This window comes from Lupinus angustifolius, chromosome LG09 (assembly GCF_001865875.1).
Source record: "Lupinus angustifolius cultivar Tanjil chromosome LG09, LupAngTanjil_v1.0, whole genome shotgun sequence".
Lineage (NCBI taxonomy): Eukaryota > Viridiplantae > Streptophyta > Magnoliopsida > Fabales > Fabaceae > Lupinus > Lupinus angustifolius.
In genome coordinates, this window is record NC_032017.1 from 5,191,295 (window position 1) to 5,212,072 (window position 20,778).

Genomic DNA, 20,778 nt, shown 5'->3' on the forward strand with positions numbered 1-20,778 from the left:
CTCACTACATTTACTCATTTCCTTATTTTCCTTTGGCTAAGATCAACAAACAATTATTTTTATTTAAAAACAAAAATTAGAAATAAGAATAACACAATATATAACAAAGTAAAAATGCTCTTAATATCTTAAATTAATGAATTTTGAGATACTATTAACCAAGCAACCTTCAACCTACCTAATAGCAATCATAATTTTTATTCTTATTTGGGTCCCACAATATCTATATATTTTCTCACTACATTTACTCATTTCCTTATTTTCCTTTGGCTAAGATCAACAAACAATTATTTTTATTTAAAAACAAAAATTAGAAATAAGAATAACACAATATATAACAAAGTAAAAATGCTCTTAATATCTTAAATTAATGAATTTTGAGATACTATTAACCAAGCAACCTTCAACCTACCTAATAGCAATCATAATTTTTATTCTTATTTGGGTCCCACAATATCTATATATTTTCTCACTACATTTACTCATTTCCTTATTTTCCTTTGGCTAAGATCAACAAACAATTATTTTTATTTAAAAACAAAAATTAGAAATAAGAATAACACAATATATAACAAAGTAAAAATGCTCTTAATATCTTAAATTAATGAATTTTGAGATACTATTAACCAAGCAACCTTCAACCTACCTAATAGCAAACATAATTTTTATTCTTATTTGGGTCCCACGATATCTATATATTTTCTCACTACATTTACTCATTTCCTTATTTTCCTTTGGCTAAGATCAACAAACAATTATTTTTATTTAAAAACAAAAATTAGAAAATAAGAATAACACAGTATATAACAAAGTAAAAATGCTATTAATATCTTAAATTAATGAATTTTGAGATACTACTAACCAAACAACCTTCAACCTACCTACCAAAAAAGTTGTAAAAACGCGTTTCTACTTTTTGACATGCCCCACAATACTATCTCATCACTACTTATTTAATAATTATATTTTCTTCAAATTAATATCCTCAACACTATTTATACTTGCCCCCATCAACTAACTAAAATACATTTGATACATAATTCACATATTTCACAAAGTTAGTGTTCTTGTGCTACTATTGATGACTAGCCATGTCAAATAATCATAGCCTAGAGTCAAGAATACCCAATCATCTAATGACTCCACATCTTCAAAATCTTCTAAGATTGGGAGATAATTGTATCTTATATTCACTACAAGGTGATGAATTTTATGTGCCTTCAACTATTCCAACAACATCATCTTCAATCTCTAGTATATTGGATGCAGCACTAGATGATAAACACATACAAGAATGTCTAAATCGAACTACGTTGGAGGCACGTGAACGTATACTTCATCATTACACAATGTACATATGTGTTCTCTATAGTAATTTACTTTACTTTACTTCGTATACATATATTTGATATTTTATTTATTATAATTAGTATATTGTTATTGTTATTATGTAATGGTGATTGTCTCAGGAATGAGAAGAGAAAAAATGGCATTGGAGAAGAATCTAGTTCGGAGAATTCTATTTTTCGGGGAGTGATCAAGTAATTCTGATTCAAACTATAATATACTATGTAATATGTTATAATATAATACCCATATAACATTGTCAAATCTATTCAAACTGAATTACAATTTATTATTTTGTTTTCATAGCAAGTGGTTTTTTTAATCTTCAAAAAGATTTATATCAAACCATGAATACCTTATTGGATATTCATTTAACATACGAGCCACATATTCTATCTCAAATATTATACTATTTAGTGTACTCCTTTTTTCATTCACTAGAAAAATAAAACATTAATCAAAAATATGTTAATTTTTTATTTTCTAATTAACGAAAAATAAATGATACATGAAATGATATAATATTTGGAATAGAAGATATAATTATCCAAGATAAGGGTTGCCTTACAAAAAGGTTAGGCATACTTAACTCAAATCATTGAGGAGGTAAGTGTGATGATTTTCCCTTTAAAGGGTCCTATTTAGTTATATACAACATTGTTTGTTATACTATTAACCAAGTAATTTATGTTTCACGTTCCAAAATTTTCTAACAAAATATATTTAATCCGGATATAGGGTCAACGATGAGCGTTTCGAAGCATTTGTGTGGGATAACACCACCATCTCAGAAGCAAAAACAGGTTTAAATAACCTTACATATTTATTTAATCTTCTATTTACCTTCATATTATATATATATATATATATAGATATAGGATATGATACTGTCAATACATTATATATTATTATATTTAATCAGTAGTGATTCTTCAAACATAATAATTCAAATAAATGATGAATTATATAATAATTGTATATAAATTTTCACAATATTACATTTATATATAAATATATAAGCTTTCAATTTATTTGACACACACCTTAAACAACTCACTGACTGTTTTAATTCCCTTGTGTGCCTGGATCTGGATCTTTCTCAACCATTACAGTGTATATTGGTAAGTACATAAAGACCTTATCTATTAGTTTTTATACCAATTTCCCTTTATTCATTCATATACACTAAGTGTCACTTTTTATTACTTTTGTTTTTTTACCATTTTTCTTTTATTTATATATTAATGTATGATTGACTTAGAATAAAGAATGAAATACTTAGAATAAAGAATGAAATACTGTTTGAGACAGACGATCATTATCTTAAATAAGTAGTGCATGCTATTAAAAGCATAGGCCAAAGTGGTTTTTCTATGGGGTAGACATCTGATCTCCCAAAACAGTGCGTCACTGCTTGGTTAGAAAAATAATTAACTATTAAAATATTAATTTAAATAAAAAATTTTAACCAATCATAAGCAGTGACACACTTTGTAGTACAACAGATGTGATTCATTTTCTATGTGGTTCATCTTTCTAGTTTCTCTTCCCTTCTTTCTTGAATTTTTATGGTCAAAAGGAATATAATATTATTTTATTTTTGTTATTGGAGTTGGCAGGTGCATATTGGACTGAAAATGAAGCAGCCAGAGCTCATGATTTGGTTTCCATTAAGCTATATGGCATTTATACACAAACAAACCTTCCTGTATGTTACACTATATTCATGACTTTCATCGGAAAAACACAAGAATAAGAAACATTAAAACAAACATTAATTGTGAGAATTTTTTACTAAGTTACTCTTTAATTACATTCATGTACCTATTTCTTCACTTCAAAAAAGTTTAATTTGTTACTATCTAAATAAATTTATAGAAGGATGGTTTTTCTAAAAGCATAATAGGGTCACATCGGGAAAAACAGAAATGTTCTCCTCTCCCGTACTGAACTGTCTAGTACTGAAATGTGAGGAGATAAATATTTTTATAAATTTTAATTTTATTTAATTTAAAAATCAAAACCCTTAATTTTTGTGTGTGCTACATGATAAAATAGATGGGAAAGAGTAGTTGATGAGTTGCATATCTCATAAGCATGCTGCTTATTACAGGTGAACTACTATGGGAAGGAAATCTATGAAATGCAGAAGATAACCAAAAAAGAATTTATTACTGGAATGAGAGAGTAAGATGTGAATAATGTATTTAATAATATGTTTGACTTTGTTATTTGAATTGTAACCTTTCCTTTATGTTTGATGTGTCTGCCGACTGCACTTTTATTTTATGATATTAAGTATTAAATTTGTATTTTTTATTTTAGAGAATTACAATGTTTTTTATTAAATATATATTCAGGTTATAATTTTTATATTTATTATAATATCCAACTTAAAGTGAGATATATTAATTATAAGTATCTAAAATTATATGGTTTTACTTTAAAAAAATATTAAGGACAAAATAGAAAAATAGAATCATGGTGGTATTTATTTCAATTTTTGACTTTATATATAATATAGATATAGATATCATGTATATATATCTTTATCAAACAACTTTTTTATATACACATATTTAAACAAAAAACATTAGCAGTACACTATCTCTTTTCGCTAATTTGGGAAATAGTGATCTTTTAAAAACCTTCAAACATATATTGCTATTGTTTCATTATTAAGTTGAGAAATTAAATTAATAATTAGATTAAATCTTAACAAATTTCAGGAAGGGCAAGGGATTTGGTGGTGTAGAAACCTCATATCTTGGTGTCTCCAGGTTTGTTGACCCTGCTATTGATCTCCTTAACAAGGTTTTAACTACGAATTGATATGTTAAAATTTTGGTAGTCGCTAAAAATATATCATAATATAAATGTGGCTGCATCGACCACATATATCTATAATTATCTGAAACATCAAGATTTCGGAAGTTTTCAAAACTGTTATTTAAAAATATTGCTCCTTAATTTATTTATCTATTTGAAGCAGAGTCTCACAAGGAAGGAAATGGGAAGCGTGGTTGAGTCATAAGGATAATGGGTCGCCAAAAATATTCTTGGGAATACATTGTGAGTTCATAATATTCTAACACTTTCAATTCCATTGAAGTCACAATGTGAAGCATCAATTATAACTTATATCGATTATTTATGTACATCAGCAAGAGAATATCCCTAACTTAAATATATTTCTTTAATTTAGAAAGTGTAAAAGATTGATTTGTACTATTCATTGCAAATCTCTTTGCCTATATATTGCACATAAATGACATTTGAAGAAGAGAGATGTTAACATAAAAGTTATAAATTAAATTTTAGAAATATTGATTCAATCTATCATGAATGCCTAAGGTAATATAAAAAAAATCCCAATCCTTTAAATACAATAGCACTTAATACACTACACAGTACATATCTTAAGGTAATAATATACAAATTTATATATAGTCAATACAACATTTACCGTTCATTTGTATTACTTTTTCTAAAAAGTCGATAATTAAAAGTGAATGGTGGATAATGGATTGGAAGTATAAAACTCTTACACTGTCAGTACATACAGTTTTTTCTAGTAATTTTTTGCATATTCAAATACTTAATAAATGTTAAATGTCATTATCTAGGACTAACATAAGATATGTTTTTGTTTACTAATTGAACCAGATACTGTTGATGATGCAGCAAGAGCCCATGATATTGCATTAATAAAATTCAAGGGCATGGAAGCCATTACAAACTTTGATTTGCTTAGTTATGAGGTCAAGGCCATTATAGATAGTAATGCAAGACCACCAACTATGAAGAAAGTGCCAACACATAATGATATTCTTATGAATACATTCACTAGTGAAATATTATCATCATCAACCAACACTTTCTTTCTATCACAACCATTGAATCTTCAACTCAAAAACTCACCAATATCCATTTTTCATGGCAACAACCAAAACCCTTGTAACTTTAAATTGAGTAGTGGAACTGGATCTGAAGTTGGAACTAGTGAAAATAATGCTATTAATGGTGATAATATTGTCACAAAGTTGTTACCAAACCATGACTCTCAAGAACTACAAGCCCAAAAAAATAAATTCAAGACCAGAAGGACTCAAACTATGAAGCTTGTTCCAACAATTCATCAAAATCTTTTGAAGAAAAGAAGTTATAGTGAAACATCTTCATCAAGCAGCAGCATCCTGAATGAACAATCCTTAACTAAACAAATGAGCAACTCATCAAATAGCTTTTCCGGTGGATTGATTGGAACAACTTATAAGGAAGGAACAAATGATAATTCAATTGGAAACTTTGGTGCAATGTGTTCAAATCAAGGTACTAATGTAGAACAATCACTGACTCAACAAAACTCATCATCATTCTCTTTGCATGGCTCACAAAACCATAATTTCATGCAAAGTAACTCTTCTAGTTTTGGTGGATTCATTAGAACAGCATCTCAGGCTGCAACTAAAGACAATCCAATTGGTAACTATGGTGCAATGTTAGATAACCATAGTGGAAATGTAGAAGATTCAATGTTGTTGAGGACTGGCCAAGACCAACAAAACCAATTGAATGTTAACATCAACAATGAGTTGAGTCATGATCATTTCAACAACAACCAAAATTTGCAACATAACCCTAGCCTTTCCATTGATGATTTCAGTTTACCAGATTTGCCATCTGATTTTGAAGTCCAGTTATCACCTTTGCTAGGGACTAATCTACAAGACTTTGATGCACCACAAGAACAGATCCAATCAGATGTTGAAATTAACAATGAGTTACATGACCTTCTTCTCAACAACCAACCTTTTCCACAGAACCCTAACCCTACCCTTGTTCATCATGACACCCAAAATCTAGGGCTCCAAAATTCTATCACTTCAAATGTCCCAAATGAGAACTCATCAAACTCCTACTTCTTTAGTAGTTTTCTGAACCTTTGTTCAGAAACAAACACTCCTTCATTAAGTCAGGTGCTTGAAGATTTAGATGAATCACACTTATTCTCCAATGATAGTTTTCAGAATCCTTCTTCTGAAACAAATGCTGCTTCTCAAGATGGTTTGGACTTAGGTCAATTTGTCACCAACTTGGATGATGTTTATCAAAACCCTATTTCTGAAACAAACACAGGTTCTCAAGTTCGAATGAATGGAAGCCAAAATGATTTGGACATCAGTGATTATCTTGGTGAGACTTAAGTTGTGTCAATACAGCAATTGGAATGTTGTTATCTCTCAGCATTTCAATTTCATGAAGGCTTGATTATTGTGTCTTGTTTCTTAAACTATAGGGATATTTATTTATTCTGCTTTTCTATGGATGAACTATGTTTCTTTTTTGCTGATCCACATGAATGTGGAATGTGAATATGAATTATTAATGTCAATGAGTCTCATGAACTTGAGTAATTATGGGTTTTCTCTGGTTTAATTTGAAAATATGTTAATGATATGAGTTAAAGGGTGAGCCTATTGTGGAATGAACTTATCTTATTTGGTGTATTCGACCAATTAGAAAGTAATACTCAATTAAAAAGAAAAATTATAAAAACATAAACTAATATTTTTATATTACTTGATGGAATTTGATTGGCTAAGGAAATGAGGTCATGATTTTTTTGGGCATGTAATGTTTGTTATTAGTTTTCTGTCTCATTAGGCGATTACTGCATAAAAAAAATTGCTTTTTCTTTCACACTTAGAGATAAAGGTCCCATTATATTGGATTCAAAAGGTAAAAGTTTCAGATTATTTTTTAAGTAATTGTCTGTCTAATACTAAAGAAGATTTTGACTAAAAAATATCATTTATTTAGAAGAACAAAATTGTGTTTTCAATTATGGTATTAAAAAACAAAATTGCTTAAATATGTTCTTATTGTTGGAAAAGGATGTGATCAACATTTGAGATGTTTAAAGAGTGGAAACTTCTCTCAGTTCCTCTTCTAGATTGTGAATTCGTATTTTCCATTTCTTCAATCTTTGATCAATTCACAATATCAATTTCCTTGAACTCCATCAGAAGATTCTGTTGAAACTTGTAAAGTAAATTTCACAACCTTAGATTAATTTCCTTTTTCATTCAATGTTATCTTAAAGCTTGTCCTATTGAACCATTCATCACAATGAGCATAAAACATGTAATCCATCTAAATGTACTAGCAGACATAGTACAATTCCAAAAATGGAAAAACCATAAAGAAGACAAATGCAGAAAATTCATATAGAACATAATACCATAATGAATTTAAGACACAAAAATTGCATGAAATAAATTAACATCTAATTTAGAAAGAAATTGCAATCATTTTTAAAACATTTTGAGTGAAGATATTAGAGTAAGTTGGTAACTGGGAAAATAGGTGTCAGTGTCAATATGTATAGAATGAGGTCAACCATCTAATTTTGGTGTGATGTGTTCTTTATGGATTTCTCTCGAGTATGAGATTCTCCAGTACTAAGAATGTGAGATGAGTTATTTTTTTTAAAATATTTAATTTTTAAAAAAAATTGGACCATTAAAACATTATTTTTATTATGTATTATAATCTTATGTATGCATTGTCCTCTTCGGCAATGAAGAAAAACCACACTCGTCATCATACTATATATCATCTTTTTTATTTAACATTCTCAATATTTTACTATTTTTTCATCATCACTTTTTCAATTACATATTTACACCTATTACTATCTTGAAAACACCTACCAAGTTACATTTATTATTGAGTAGAGAATTTTATGTTTTGTCCGACTTAAATTTATATAAAAATCTCTCTAAGAAGTAAGAACTAAGAAGTGGTCATCGGTTGTTTATCAGAAAAATACTCCATCCCTTCTTAAATGTGTCATTTAAAGTTTGCATACACAAACCAAGAAAAAATGTATTGAAAACTATCAATTACTTCTTATTATAGCCTTGTCATGTAATACTCCTCACATTATCATAATAGTTGGTTTCTCTCTACATTAAGTGGGGGTGATAGTATAATTGATATAAAAAAATATAATGTTGTTTTGAACAACATGAGAGTTTCCCTTCAAAAATGCACTTTCATTGTTGAAGTAGAATATGACCAGGAAAGCCTCCAACTATTAGGGAGTTCTATTGTTACTATATGGGAAGAATGAAGAGTTTATACATCACATCTTGAACCAAAATCTTAAGACATTAGTTCAATATGCATTTTCTACTTATAAACTTTTTCACTCATCCCCTCATATTCAATGTGAGACTTTACCCTTGAATAAACCCAACATGAATGATTAAATGCACTCACAATCAATTAGATCCATCTTCATTTTCTCTTGATACAAAAAGCAAATGCCCCTCTTATCTTTTGACCCTTTCCCCCATTCCATATGATTAATCAAGCAATTCACATGTTTTGGAACTTCTATGTCAGAAAAAAGTTATTACCTTGATTTGCTATTTGTGTACAAACCAGAATTAAAATTAAGAAAAGAGATATTGTTCACAGTAGATGGCTTAAACTCCAAAGGATTATTCCATTGCTCTAGTTCATAGTTTGACCATTTCATTTCAACATTTTTAACCTCAAGACCTTCAATATACTCCATCATTATGCCTGCTGTGCCATGTTTCACCAATTCTTGGCATCCTGGCCTATAGTCCAATAACCCACCAGAATAATTGGTGAACCTTGTGTAAGTTATATTCATGTTGATGAATCTCAAATTTCTTAACAAACCTCTCTTTGAACCAGATAGGAAGATGCCATTTTCGGAATTTGCAGTGATGTTGATGAAATGTATATTTGAGATTGAAGCCTCCTTTGAGGTTGAGTCTCTTGGACAAGATGTGACATAGATAGGCTCTGCTCTTCCCCACCATAATGGATCATAGTATCTTGTGCTGATATTTATGTTTGAGAAAACAATGTCACTTACATTTCCTGCAAGAGCATGTTGAAAGCATTTTAGACATATGTTATAAGGTTAAATCTTTATAGCTAACCAACAAGGCATTGGTCTAGTGGTGTAAGGCCCCACTAGATTCTCAGGATGACCAAAAGGTCAAGGGTTTGATTTCTGGGAGTGATACTTGTTGGGAGGGGAAGTCATGCATCCCGAAAAAGATTTGCTCCTTACCCATAGGGTGAGCCGGCAAGGGGATACTTTAATAGTACTAAAAAAATGATCTTTATAGCTAGGATTATTAGTAGACTCATGTCAATCAAGCTCTATGAAAAAGCTTAAGTGACCTACAAAAATGTTCAGTTACAAATGTAGGAAGTTGTTTGAAGAAATGTTCACTTCAATTACATAATGCATGAAGAGAAGTCGTTGTTTTTAATGAATTGAAAGGTAACATTTGATGTGCAAATACAATGGAACGTGATCTTTGGTTCCACCCCTTTTGAAACCAAAATGTTGTACTTTCTCATCTGATGTATACATAAAGTACATCAAACATACAACATAACCTACATGTTTTAGTCTGTCCTATTCTAACGTGTCGTTTGATCCATGAAGCCGACCCAACCTAATGGAATAAAGGTTTGGTTGTTGTTGTATTCTAGCGTGTCGTACATCAAATACTACCAAATATTTATTTTAGGTACTTGTGTTGCATTCAACACTTTATGATAAGAACACCGAAACATTCAAATACCAAGGCTAAGCAAGAAGAAACAAGTTACCTCCATCGCGGATTTGGAATGCAAGTCCTCTATGAGAGTCTACAATAGTGATATTGTCAAACACAAAGTGGTTGAAATCAAACCAACTAGCGCTGCCGAGTTTAATCGCCGAAGATTTGGATCGAATCCAAGAGTTTGTGACAGTGAGGTTGTAAACAGGAGCAGTGTAAGATTTTGGACAGATTGCATCATCACCTGTATCAATGTGGCATCGAGTGATTACTGTGTTATTTGAGTCCTCTATGTCTATCCCATCATTGTTTGGTATATTGAAGTCTCCATATATTGTAGTATCCTCAATGGAAATGTTGTTACTCCTTACTATATGTAAGCTGCAAGTTAGTGCAAACTCTTGTTTTAGGAGTCTCAATTTGGATATTAGCATATGGGAAAAATAGATGCTATATTTCACCAAAATTTAAAGTTATGACAACTGATATGAAATAGTTGTTACCATGAGAAATGAGAAGAACAATTAATATGTATCATTCAATTTAATTAGAATGATAAAAATTAAAACATAAATGCAAATGATTTTTTTAACTGAGATCATGTGAGCATTAAAAGCTTTAAAATCTTAGTTCTAATCATTCATATTGTTAAGGTTCTATCTCAAAATCAATTGACAATAAAAAGAATAGCTAACAAGTGAGGATGTTGGACTCACTTCTCAGCCTGCCTCATTCACAAAAGTCTATCAGACTATGCGAAGAGTTACCCCTTTCACCCATGATTATATGACATTTTGATCCATGATAGCTACTAAGAAATTAGGTTAAGGGAATGAGGCAGACTGAGACTTATTTAAACTATGTCTGAGAGTATTTACACTACCGCTAAGAGAATGAGGCATACTGAGAACCAGACACTAACTAGACTTGAAAATTGATCTAATTTAACATTTTAACTGAATAAGGGTTGGACTGGTTTGAATTAGAGAAATTCCGATCAGACCGTATTAAACAAGAATAACCAAATGATTTACTTAAAATTATAAAAAAGAATGGAACAAGCTCTGATGTATTATTTTACTTCAGTCTAAAAAAAATGGAGAAATTACGTAATTTGAATATAGTAAAACGCACCACCAATAAGCAGGTTGGTTGAGAGTAATGTTGGAAAGTCTAACATTGACGGAATCCAAGAAACCAACAAGTCTAGGTCTGCATTCATCTCCTAAACACGCCCCTGTTTTATTCCAACTCACCATCACATTCTTCCTTCGATCTTCTCTCACCACAAACTTCTCCGCCTGTCCATCCACCACTCCACCGCCTCCGATTCCGACCTCCGTCGCGTTCTCCGCCAACACCACGTACCACCGCGACGACTCCCTCGGATAGTCTTCAATCCTCGTTCCTCCCAGGATCGTCGCACCTGGCTCCACGTTTAACACGACGCCGGATTTTAGGAACACCGTCGCCGTCAGGTATTTCCTCGGCGCCGGGAAGGTGACGTGGCAGGGGAAGGTGTCAGGGCAGGAGTTTATGGCGGATTGGATGGGGACGGTGTCGTAGTGGATGCCGTCGCCGATGGCTCCGAAGTCGGAGACGGAAACGGTTATAGGGATTGGGTTTGGTGGGTGTGACGTGGCGAAGAGTGATTGGGTGAAAATGAATATGATGATGATTTGGATGAGGATGAGTGGTAGATTCGCCATTTTTGGATCCCTCTACTCTCTAACTAAAGTGCTGTGTATCTACAATGAATATTATAAAGTTTATAAAGTATGATATCCTAAAAAAGAAAACTATTACATTTGTAACGACCACTATAGATACTGATATGTTATTCGGGAGTAGTTGAAATCATATTATTGTAGACTACTTATATTGATAATTTTCTAAAATATAAAGGTTCATGGTCGCTATTTAAAACAATGCACCAAATAATATTGTAATTCAAACTTTGATAGTGTGAGCTGTGTTTTCTTTCAACAAAACTTATTTTATTAGTATACAAGTGTTGATACATGGTTATGAGAGTGATTTTGGAGGGAGGAGCAATATGAAATACAAGCGTGATCTGAAAGAGATAATTTAAAATGATTAATATTTAACTGGTTTGGATGAAGATATTTAGGAATCTATTACATTATGATGTATGAGTCACTTCCTTACCGAGTCAACTAACATTAATTGGTGCTTAGATGAAGAATTTGAAATCAATCATAGCACAGCACCTGAAAGTAAAAGAAAGAAATACTGCATGTATTCAATGAACAAAGCATCTAACCATGATAGTTCAGTAATAGTCCCTCTATGATTTTACAATCTGAATCAATCAATCACCTGATAGATTGAATGACCCCAATAATTAGTATTAGTAGTAATAATAAATATATTATATAAGAATACCATTCCAATTCCTCTTCCATTCCCCTGCTGAATGTTGGACACCTCTCAAACACTGCTAACTACTAATACTATATTTGATATATACACTAACTATTACTAGGCTAATAGCTACTGGTACCACAACTTCTTTATGATTTCAGAGCTCCATCTTCAATTGATTTGAGTGCAGAGATGCTGTAACACAATTTAAATTGAACTTAGATACTTTCAACATTGTAACCTTCCAAAATTGTATTGTTGAGGAGTACAAAATTTCAAAACATATCTATGCTTCTTTCCAGAAATGTATAACTTCTAATAAGTGACTAGAATGCCTGATTTGTTATTTATGAGAATCCTTCCAAAGATTGATTTATGATAGAATATTGTGATATTGTTCGATCTATGATCCCACCTAGTGGGATAAAGGCTTGGTTGTTGTTGTATCCATCCAAAGATTCCTCTATGATTTTCTACCTTATCAAAATGTTCCATTAAAACATAGCAAACAGTTTCAATCCGTATCTATTTATGAAGCCCTGTGGCAGTGCTAATGGCAGTTTGAACCGATGATATAATGAAGTTAGAATTGTTCTTAAACATGTTTTTGAGAAGAGACGTTTACAATAGAAGCTAAATCCTGATCTACCTGAATTTGCCGACGAGTCATACGTCAAAAGTGAGTTCTCTGGAGTCATGAAATTATGGTTCACTTCTTCCCTTCCCCAGAGTGGTTGGTGGAATGCATCATATTGCCATTGCTGTTGATAATGCTGTCTGTTACCAATTTGTGGGATTTCTGGCCACATTAGAGGTGTAAGCATGCTAGGTAAGTTACTGCCCACTAGAGATGCACCCTGTCAGTTACAGAGAAGAATTTATCAGCAGTTCTAAACATAAACTGAAAAGGCAGATCTAGCTATAAAGCACTGTACTTCATCAAAATCACACACACTCATCTCCAGCTCTAGCTGAAGACATTCATCTTCAAGCAATTGATTTAAGGATTGAGATGCAGTGACTGTCGCGACAATGTGACAGAGGATTTGTAAATAATGATTAGAATGGTATAGGGACTAAAGTGCAAGCATAAGCACGTATCTGCTCTCTGACACTAACATTATTACTTTGTGCAATGTTTAGAGTGTTTCTTAGTTGTTCTAGCATGACATTGGACAAAATGGCATAAATCACAATAACAGACTACAAGCCCTTCATTTCACTGTCCCTCATGTTCTGGTGCCCCATTTCAGTTTTTGGACAAATAAATTAAGCAAACACAACCAGATAGGACAACACTAACATTTTGAATCAATCACCTTTGACCTACATAATGCACTGCGTGCCGGTGGCTCCAATAAAGAGCAGAACAAAATGTGCTCCAGAAGAGGTCATATATTATCCCTCAATATAGTTTTTGCGTTAATCCATAGATAGACCTTCTGATTCTTAAGACTATTCCCCAGCCCAAAATACATATTTTTTTTTAAAAAGAGAAAATTGTTGAAGTGAGATAAATTTATAATACTTACATCTGTAGTCAATAAGCTGTCAAGGCTGAAATCAATTCTTGGGTTAACTGCTGCCAGTTTCATTGATAAGAACTGCAATTAGAGCATAAATCAATGAGACCACAAACATATTAGTGGCTGATAACTCAAATGTCATGATGTTGTCTTCCAATACAAAATCTTCGATCTTGCGAATCTTGAGACATTTTCACAGATTAGACTCAGTTCTTTTTATTTTCTTTTTTTGGTTGCAATGTAATAATTCATTGTCCGACAAACTCATTACAAAATATAGCATAGCTTAATCAATGAATCCATCTTTTAAGCTACCACAAGTTCAGATCTGATTCAAAATCTAAAACACTGTAACATGAATTAAATCAAAGAGTAAAACAAAATTATCTACTCAAACCTAATGTTAATCTGTTGGGAAAAGATTTTTAACATTTTTCAGTTGCTAAAGAAAACTTATTTTGACTAAATATTACAAGAGTACTAAGTTATAAGTGTATATGCTAGCCAAAGTAATGCACAACCCAAAGGTTTTGCAAGACTATATGCAAGGGGAAATATGTTTTTTTTAAGCATAAATCATATTTGAGAACCAAATAGCTAATTATCAACAACTTTAACCTACTCATAGCAAAATTATTTATGTAATATGTCTGGGAAGCGAGACTCAGACCTCCACTTGACGTTGTAGATTTTGCACATGGTTGATTATTTCATCCAAAACTAATGCCGTTCCTGATATCTGCATAAAAAATCTTGTCATGTCACCATCTTTGAGCCTACATTAGCTATTTTTAGAAAATTTAGCACAATCCAAAATCCAAGAGTGCCTGTGTAATTATGGCTTCTACATTGAACAAAAAACAAGGGTTCATTCATGGATCAGGACTGTATGCGAATGTGATGTAACATAGTACAGGCTGCAATGGCACAATCGTAGAATTCATCTCAGGGAAAAATTTCAATCAGATTATTCTTATCCCGTATTCAGAAACATTTGCAGACTAGAATCAACTAGCATTTCAGTATCATCCGAGAAAGTTTGTGGTGAATTTTCATGCATTGTGGGAAAGCCCATTGATCTCCATTTTTTGCCAACTCAATTTAAAACCAATACCATATGACTTTTGGAAGATACAACAAAAATTTAATGCAAGTGCAACTTTGGATAAATTAAAGCTGAGAACAGAATTAAAACTACTTAAAACAACAACTAATTGAAACTTATTCACTAAAAGAGAATTGATGTTTGAAGGTTTCCAAAATTGTAAGCGCAATAAAAACAATTCATGGATACAATTATGATAAGAGAGATCATAAATCAGAGTTTCTCATGGACAAACCATATGCTAGCTGACAATAGACAAGTTACACATGAAGACTCCAGGGCCATATTCTAGAATACCATAACTCAAATACATAGAACATTATAGGAAAAAGAGTGAAGTAGTATAAGTCATGGCAGATCAGCTTTAACATGTATGGGGTCAAAAAGAAAGTTGGCATGAGTAGAAATTTTCACTTTAAACATTTATTTACCGCAAGGAGCCTCGGCGCAAGAGTTGGAGCTATTGCCATGTGATTCTAAGGTTAAAGGTTCAAAAGTCATAGAATCAATCTCTAGAAAATGGAAGGCAAAACTATCTACTATTAACACACATATTGGTCTAACCTTTCATGGATTCCGAGCATAATGTGACCTTTAATGAATTAGGTTGCCTCTTTTTAAACATTAATTTATTATTTGCTATAGAATATAAGAGAATAATCCTTTAGAATTTATGAAAGAAATATTAACATGTTTGGACAAAATTAAATACAGAGAAAGGAGAAAGTTTTCTTGTTTATAATCCTAGTACCATCCTTCTTTTAGTTGCACTTGTTCTTTTAATACAGAAAACATAATAGTTATGTATGTAAATGTGATGTTAATAACTGTATTTTGTGAAATATATGATACAGATATGAATACGTTCTATATCAATAATAACATCTTCCCCACCTACCAAAAGAGTATAACCTATTTTTATGTACTTGAGGTTATGCATTTAGTTTATGTTTAGATGACTTTTTCATACAGACAAGTTTAGGTGACATTAATTTGATAATGTACAAATGTCCCAAGCAAGTTATGTCTGCTGGTTGTTGGATGCACTCCAAAGTATGTATTCTTCACTCATCCCATTTTCGTCACCCCATAATTGATGGATACCAAACTTGAAGAGATAATGGTACCATCAGTCCATCACCATCACGAGATAGATTAATATTTCACTTACCAAGAGGACCCCATAAAACAATGCATACTAGTTTCAAGGTAAACAAGAACCCCCATCCTCTTCCGCCCCCACACGCCCACCACTCTGTCTCTTCAATAAGCCAGAAGGCCGAAGAAAGGAAGAAGATAGGATTACCTTAATTGTCATGTACAACCCATGAGTCTATATTTTTTGTCCTATTCATTAAACAACAGCGAACTTTTTTATCTCCAGAATCACTACTTTGTTTTTATGAAATACTCTTCATGTCAATTTTTTAAGAAAAATATGAAAGGGCACTGTCACTGTGAAGTGTGAACAGAACGTCCAAAACATAAGAGCATCCCCATTTGTGAACCATGGTTTTGTCCTTTAGTGAACCCCAATGCATATTTTATAAATTGCTTACACTTTTTAATAAATTAACAAACTCAAAAAACACTCTCCTCCTCTAAACGGTAACCTTTATCCATAAATGGACCCCACAAGCTTATTCAAGTGTACACTGCTCGAGTTTGTTTATAAGGATGGGTAAGCTCTAGTTCGTCTATATTTTACAGTCACACTAATGATGCTCTATAAGGATGGAAACTTTGCAATGAAAAAGTGACCTTAAAAAAGATGAGTAACAAATACGAAATCAACCAAAAAGCAAAACACATGGAAGGGTAAAGTTACAAAAATACCATGTTTGACCCACGGTGCCAGTGGGCACTTACTTTACTTGATGTAAAAGCAATCACTTTCTTTTGTGAGGTGAAAAAGGTGACAATGACAAAAAACCGTTATTAAAGCCAGTAACCTAGAGAATCATAATTGCACTTTTGGGAGACAAATTAAACAGAAAATGATAGCATAATCCTCAAACAGGAATAAAGCACAATTAATTAATTCTAGTAACTAAGGATTTAAGGTTTAATTAAGATAAAGACTAAGATTGCACCTTGTTGCAACCGGGGACCAGCTCTTGTAAAAGCTTCATCCTAGCATTGATTTTCTCTCTCCTAGCCTACAACACAAACACAAAATCAAATTTTAATAAAATAAATAAACAAACTTTCATATACAAACTTATATTTTTGTTGTACTAATCGCCGGGTGCGTTGCTGCCCTTACTAATAAGTATATTCTTAACTTTTGGTCTTTCTCGATCAAATATATTCTTACATCATTAGACCAACGTCATCTTGAAACTTGAACATGAACATACGGAGCAAATTAAGCAAATTAATTAGTGTTTAATCATGGGGTTACCCTTTCTGCTAAGCTATGGCTATCTGTAGCTTGACCTCGACGAACTCGAACATGAACGTACGGGAGCTTCTCGCCGTCACCGGAGTTCTCATCGGCGACGCTCTTACTCTTCTTTGACGAAGGTTTAAACTGAATTTCAAAAAACCAGCGATTATTTCATAATTTGAGCACCGAACTGAGAAATTCTACAGAAAACAAAAACCCTAACTCTCGAATCGGTTACAATTGGGGGGTTTACCGTTACCTTTTTCTCTCGCTCCTTCCTCTTCGTATTCCTCTGATTCTTGTCCTGAACATCAGGATCAGAAACACAACCTTGCGTGGAGCACGGGTTCGAATCGGTCTCTTGCGGCTCGTTCTTCACTCTATCACCGGAAGTAACCGGAACTACCAAACACGCCTCCTCCGGCGACGATGAATTCTCCCCGGAAAACACTGAGAACCTCGCGGCGCGTTCGCTCAACCCGGAGTTTGAAGGAAAGGTCAAATTATACGGTTTCGTGTTCGCGAGAGGCGGTTTCCGAGCAGAAGCGGCGGCGACGGAGGATTCCGGCGAGTGGAAAAACTCAACAGGCTGCGCCGAACGAAGCTCAAGAAGCGCGGTGAAGGATCTAGCGTTTTCCGGCGCCATGATTCCTTGGATTTCTTCGTTGAACTGAATTGACTCGAGTGCAACGACGTCGTTTTTATTGGATCCACGTAAAACTTGTGTAGGTTGTTCCATTTGAGTAATGAAGAAGAAAAATTAACAAAACCTGAACCTTCAAATTCTAGGGCACAAGTGAAATAGTAAGTTAGCTAATTACTTAATTTGAGTAATTTTTTGAAGTTGAAGCATTGTGTTTGTTGAAAAATGGAGAATGAGAAATGTGTTTGAGAATATAAAACGCAGCGTTTCAATGGCTCTCAATATTCTCTTTCTGTGATTCTATTTCTCTGAGAATGGTTATTAACCATTTCAAGTACTGCGAAAAAACGTTGGTACTCTACTCTACGGATATACGGTTAGTCTTCTACTTTATACTGTACTGTTTAGTTATACTATACTGTATTAGTATCCATTAACTTTTACTCTTTTTACATGAACTATATTCAATATTCTCACTCAAATGAAATATTTGATGATTTTTCTACATTTGAATTGGGAGGGGCATAAATAATCAATTTTATTAATACTGTGTATAATGGTTCGATTTTATTAATGTTGAAAAAACAATTAAGAAGAGAATAAAGACTTTTATATATACAATTTGTTAAAATAAAAATGTATCACTTGATGATAGATCCATTTGTTAAAATAAATTCAGCGGACATTTTTTTCATCCACAAGACTCGAACCTGATACCTTGCTTAAGGAAAATCAAGCATGTATCACTTGAACCAACGTCTGTTAGTGATGATAGATCAATTTTAGAAGAGTAAAAAGGTATTAGTTGTGTGTTTGATCTCATACAAAAATCTTGGTAAAAATAAGTTATTTTCATTAAAAAAAATTAAATGAAACTTATCGGTTTGACCGGTATGGTTCAATTGAAACAACTAGTATGACCGATTTTAGTCGGTTTTTGACAGATACGATTGCATGACTGATATAATTGTTGTACTTTATCGATATTTGAGAACAATTTAATAGTTGAACGGACCGACATAAAATCATTTTATAATATGTTAAATGATAGATAAACATCAAATTGATGAAAGTTAGAAGTTAAAAATTTATGATTTGTAATTAATTAATTAAATTACTATTATTTTTGATAAATTAATTGACTATTTTGGTAAGTGACTGTAATTTATAAAACAAGTTTATATGTGTAAGAGTTCTTTAAACCATCTAATTTAACTTCAACCATGTTAATCAATTTGATTATCATCATTAATTTGATGTAATTCTTAAAGTTTAAACCAAAAATCGAACTAAATCAGTTGGGTTTATAAAAATTGATTCAACACCATCCAAACAATTTTGATTTTTTCATTTTAGTTTTTTTCAATTGGTTTTTGGATTATTTTTTTATGGGTCTAGATTTAAATACTCATACTTATCATTTGCGGTTGAGATCTAACCATATAGTTTATTGAGGTAAGGTAAATGAAAAATTATTTGAAGGACCACTAGGTCCACAATGAACAATGATATGAGAATATCAAAATTTTGATAAAAATCTTTTTGATTTGATTTTATGAACCTTGATCTACCGTCCATTTAATTTTAAATATTTTTATTAGTATGCTGTCCCACGTGAAATGGGCCTAAGCCCGTGGTTGGTCTATTCCATAATCTAATTGTGCTTGTCGCTTTTCCACAATGTTGTTGATGCTTTTTTTATAGGAAAATCTTAACTTTCTTCATCACACTTATTACCCTTATTTAATATTAGTGTACACATGCAATTCTTGCATGCCATTGATATTATATGTTAGTACTACGCATTCAATTGATATTATATGTTAGTACTACGTATTCAATTTTTATATATTTCATTTTTAGAATTAAAATATATTTGTTATATTCTTTATACTTTATATTATATTTTTTTGGTATTTATGATAATATTCACTTTAAGGTGAGAAACATGGTTAGTCAATAGGTTAGTGGTGGTTATTTAGGGTTATATGTTTTTCTGTAAAAATTAAATAATGTTAAAAGCGAAATATGAAGTAAAAATTATATCATGGTAGAAGTTACATCATGTTTTGGCTTTATATATAGTACTAGCGTGTGGGCAGTCACTCTGTGTCTGCTAACCCGCATTTTTTATTTTTTAGTACTGAATATTTAATTTTTATATACTTAATTTTAGAGAATTATATCACTTTTTTTTACATGATATTATAATTTTTTGATAAAAATGCAAAAATGAATTGTGATATTATTAAAAAATACATTGGTAGTTTGATATATTTAATGGATGTAATTTCCTCCAACCTTCATTTATATTTTTAATTGTATAGAAAAACATTGTAATAATTATTAATTATAAGGGAAAATAGGTAAGTGGAAATTATGTCATGTACGTAGTTGTAATATATTTTTGCTTTATATATAGTATATATAGTATAGATAGTATAGATAAGAGTAACATATATGCAATGTTAATATAAAGATTTATACATTTAGTATATTATTTACCATTTATTTGCATTACTTTTTTTGAAGAGTTAATTATGATTAAAATATGAATATTAAATAATACAGCCACAATATATCAAATCCATACATTATAAATATATAAATCTTTTCTCCCATAATATAATAATATAAAAAACATTACATGGGAACTTGAACTAACTAATATCTTTTTGCATGAACTTAATTGATCGACGCTTCAGGTCAACACATCTGACGTCTTAGGAGTGGAGGTATAACAAATTCAAGCAGTACTTAGT

The 20,778-nt window shown here is 31.6% G+C and overlaps 2 protein-coding genes across 3 annotated transcripts; both read right to left on the bottom strand.

Annotated features, from left to right (window-relative positions):
- Positions 8,661–11,732, bottom strand: LOC109356918 (exo-poly-alpha-D-galacturonosidase). Its single transcript, XM_019600551.1, has 3 exons — positions 11,103–11,732; positions 10,018–10,349; positions 8,661–9,270 (listed from the first exon to the last, which is right to left on the bottom strand). Exons 1-3 carry the CDS (start codon positions 11,675–11,677, stop codon positions 8,771–8,773), a joined length of 1,407 nt encoding a protein of 468 aa, XP_019456096.1. The 5' UTR covers positions 11,678–11,732; the 3' UTR covers positions 8,661–8,770.
- LOC109356919 (transcription factor bHLH48-like) lies at positions 12,236–18,378 on the bottom strand. Of its 2 annotated transcripts, none has more exons than XM_019600552.1 (7): positions 17,627–18,378; positions 17,389–17,517; positions 17,078–17,143; positions 14,550–14,618; positions 13,886–13,957; positions 13,003–13,210; positions 12,236–12,548 (listed from the first exon to the last, which is right to left on the bottom strand). In XM_019600552.1, the coding sequence occupies exons 1-7, from the start codon at positions 18,110–18,112 to the stop codon at positions 12,511–12,513; spliced, it is 1,068 nt and encodes a 355-aa protein (XP_019456097.1). In that variant the 5' UTR covers positions 18,113–18,378; the 3' UTR covers positions 12,236–12,510. The 2 variants fall into 2 exon arrangements, with proteins under 2 accessions (XP_019456097.1, XP_019456098.1); XM_019600553.1 differs by having other exon boundaries at positions 17,633–18,376.

What these genes read in the sequence shown, in the direction of transcription:
- LOC109356919 (XM_019600552.1), bottom strand. Translation starts at nt 18,112, where the DNA reads ATGGAACAACCTACACAAGTTTTACGTGGATCCAATAAAAACGACGTC. An exon ending in ATCTACAACGTCAAGTGGAG is followed by an intron (nt 13,958 to 14,549) that starts GTCTGAGTCTCG and finishes CTCTAATTGCAG; the next exon opens with TTCTTATCAATGAAACTGGC. An exon ending in TGACTCGTCGGCAAATTCAG is followed by an intron (nt 12,549 to 13,002) that starts GTAGATCAGGAT and finishes ATTGTGTTACAG; the next exon opens with CATCTCTGCACTCAAATCAA.
- LOC109356918 (XM_019600551.1), bottom strand. Translation starts at nt 11,677, where the DNA reads ATGGCGAATCTACCACTCATCCTCATCCAAATCATCATCATATTCATT. An exon ending in AACCAACCTGCTTATTGGTG is followed by an intron (nt 10,350 to 11,102) that starts GTGCGTTTTACT and finishes ACTAACTTGCAG; the next exon opens with CTTACATATAGTAAGGAGTA. An exon ending in ATTCCAAATCCGCGATGGAG is followed by an intron (nt 9,271 to 10,017) that starts GTAACTTGTTTC and finishes ATGCTCTTGCAG; the next exon opens with GAAATGTAAGTGACATTGTT.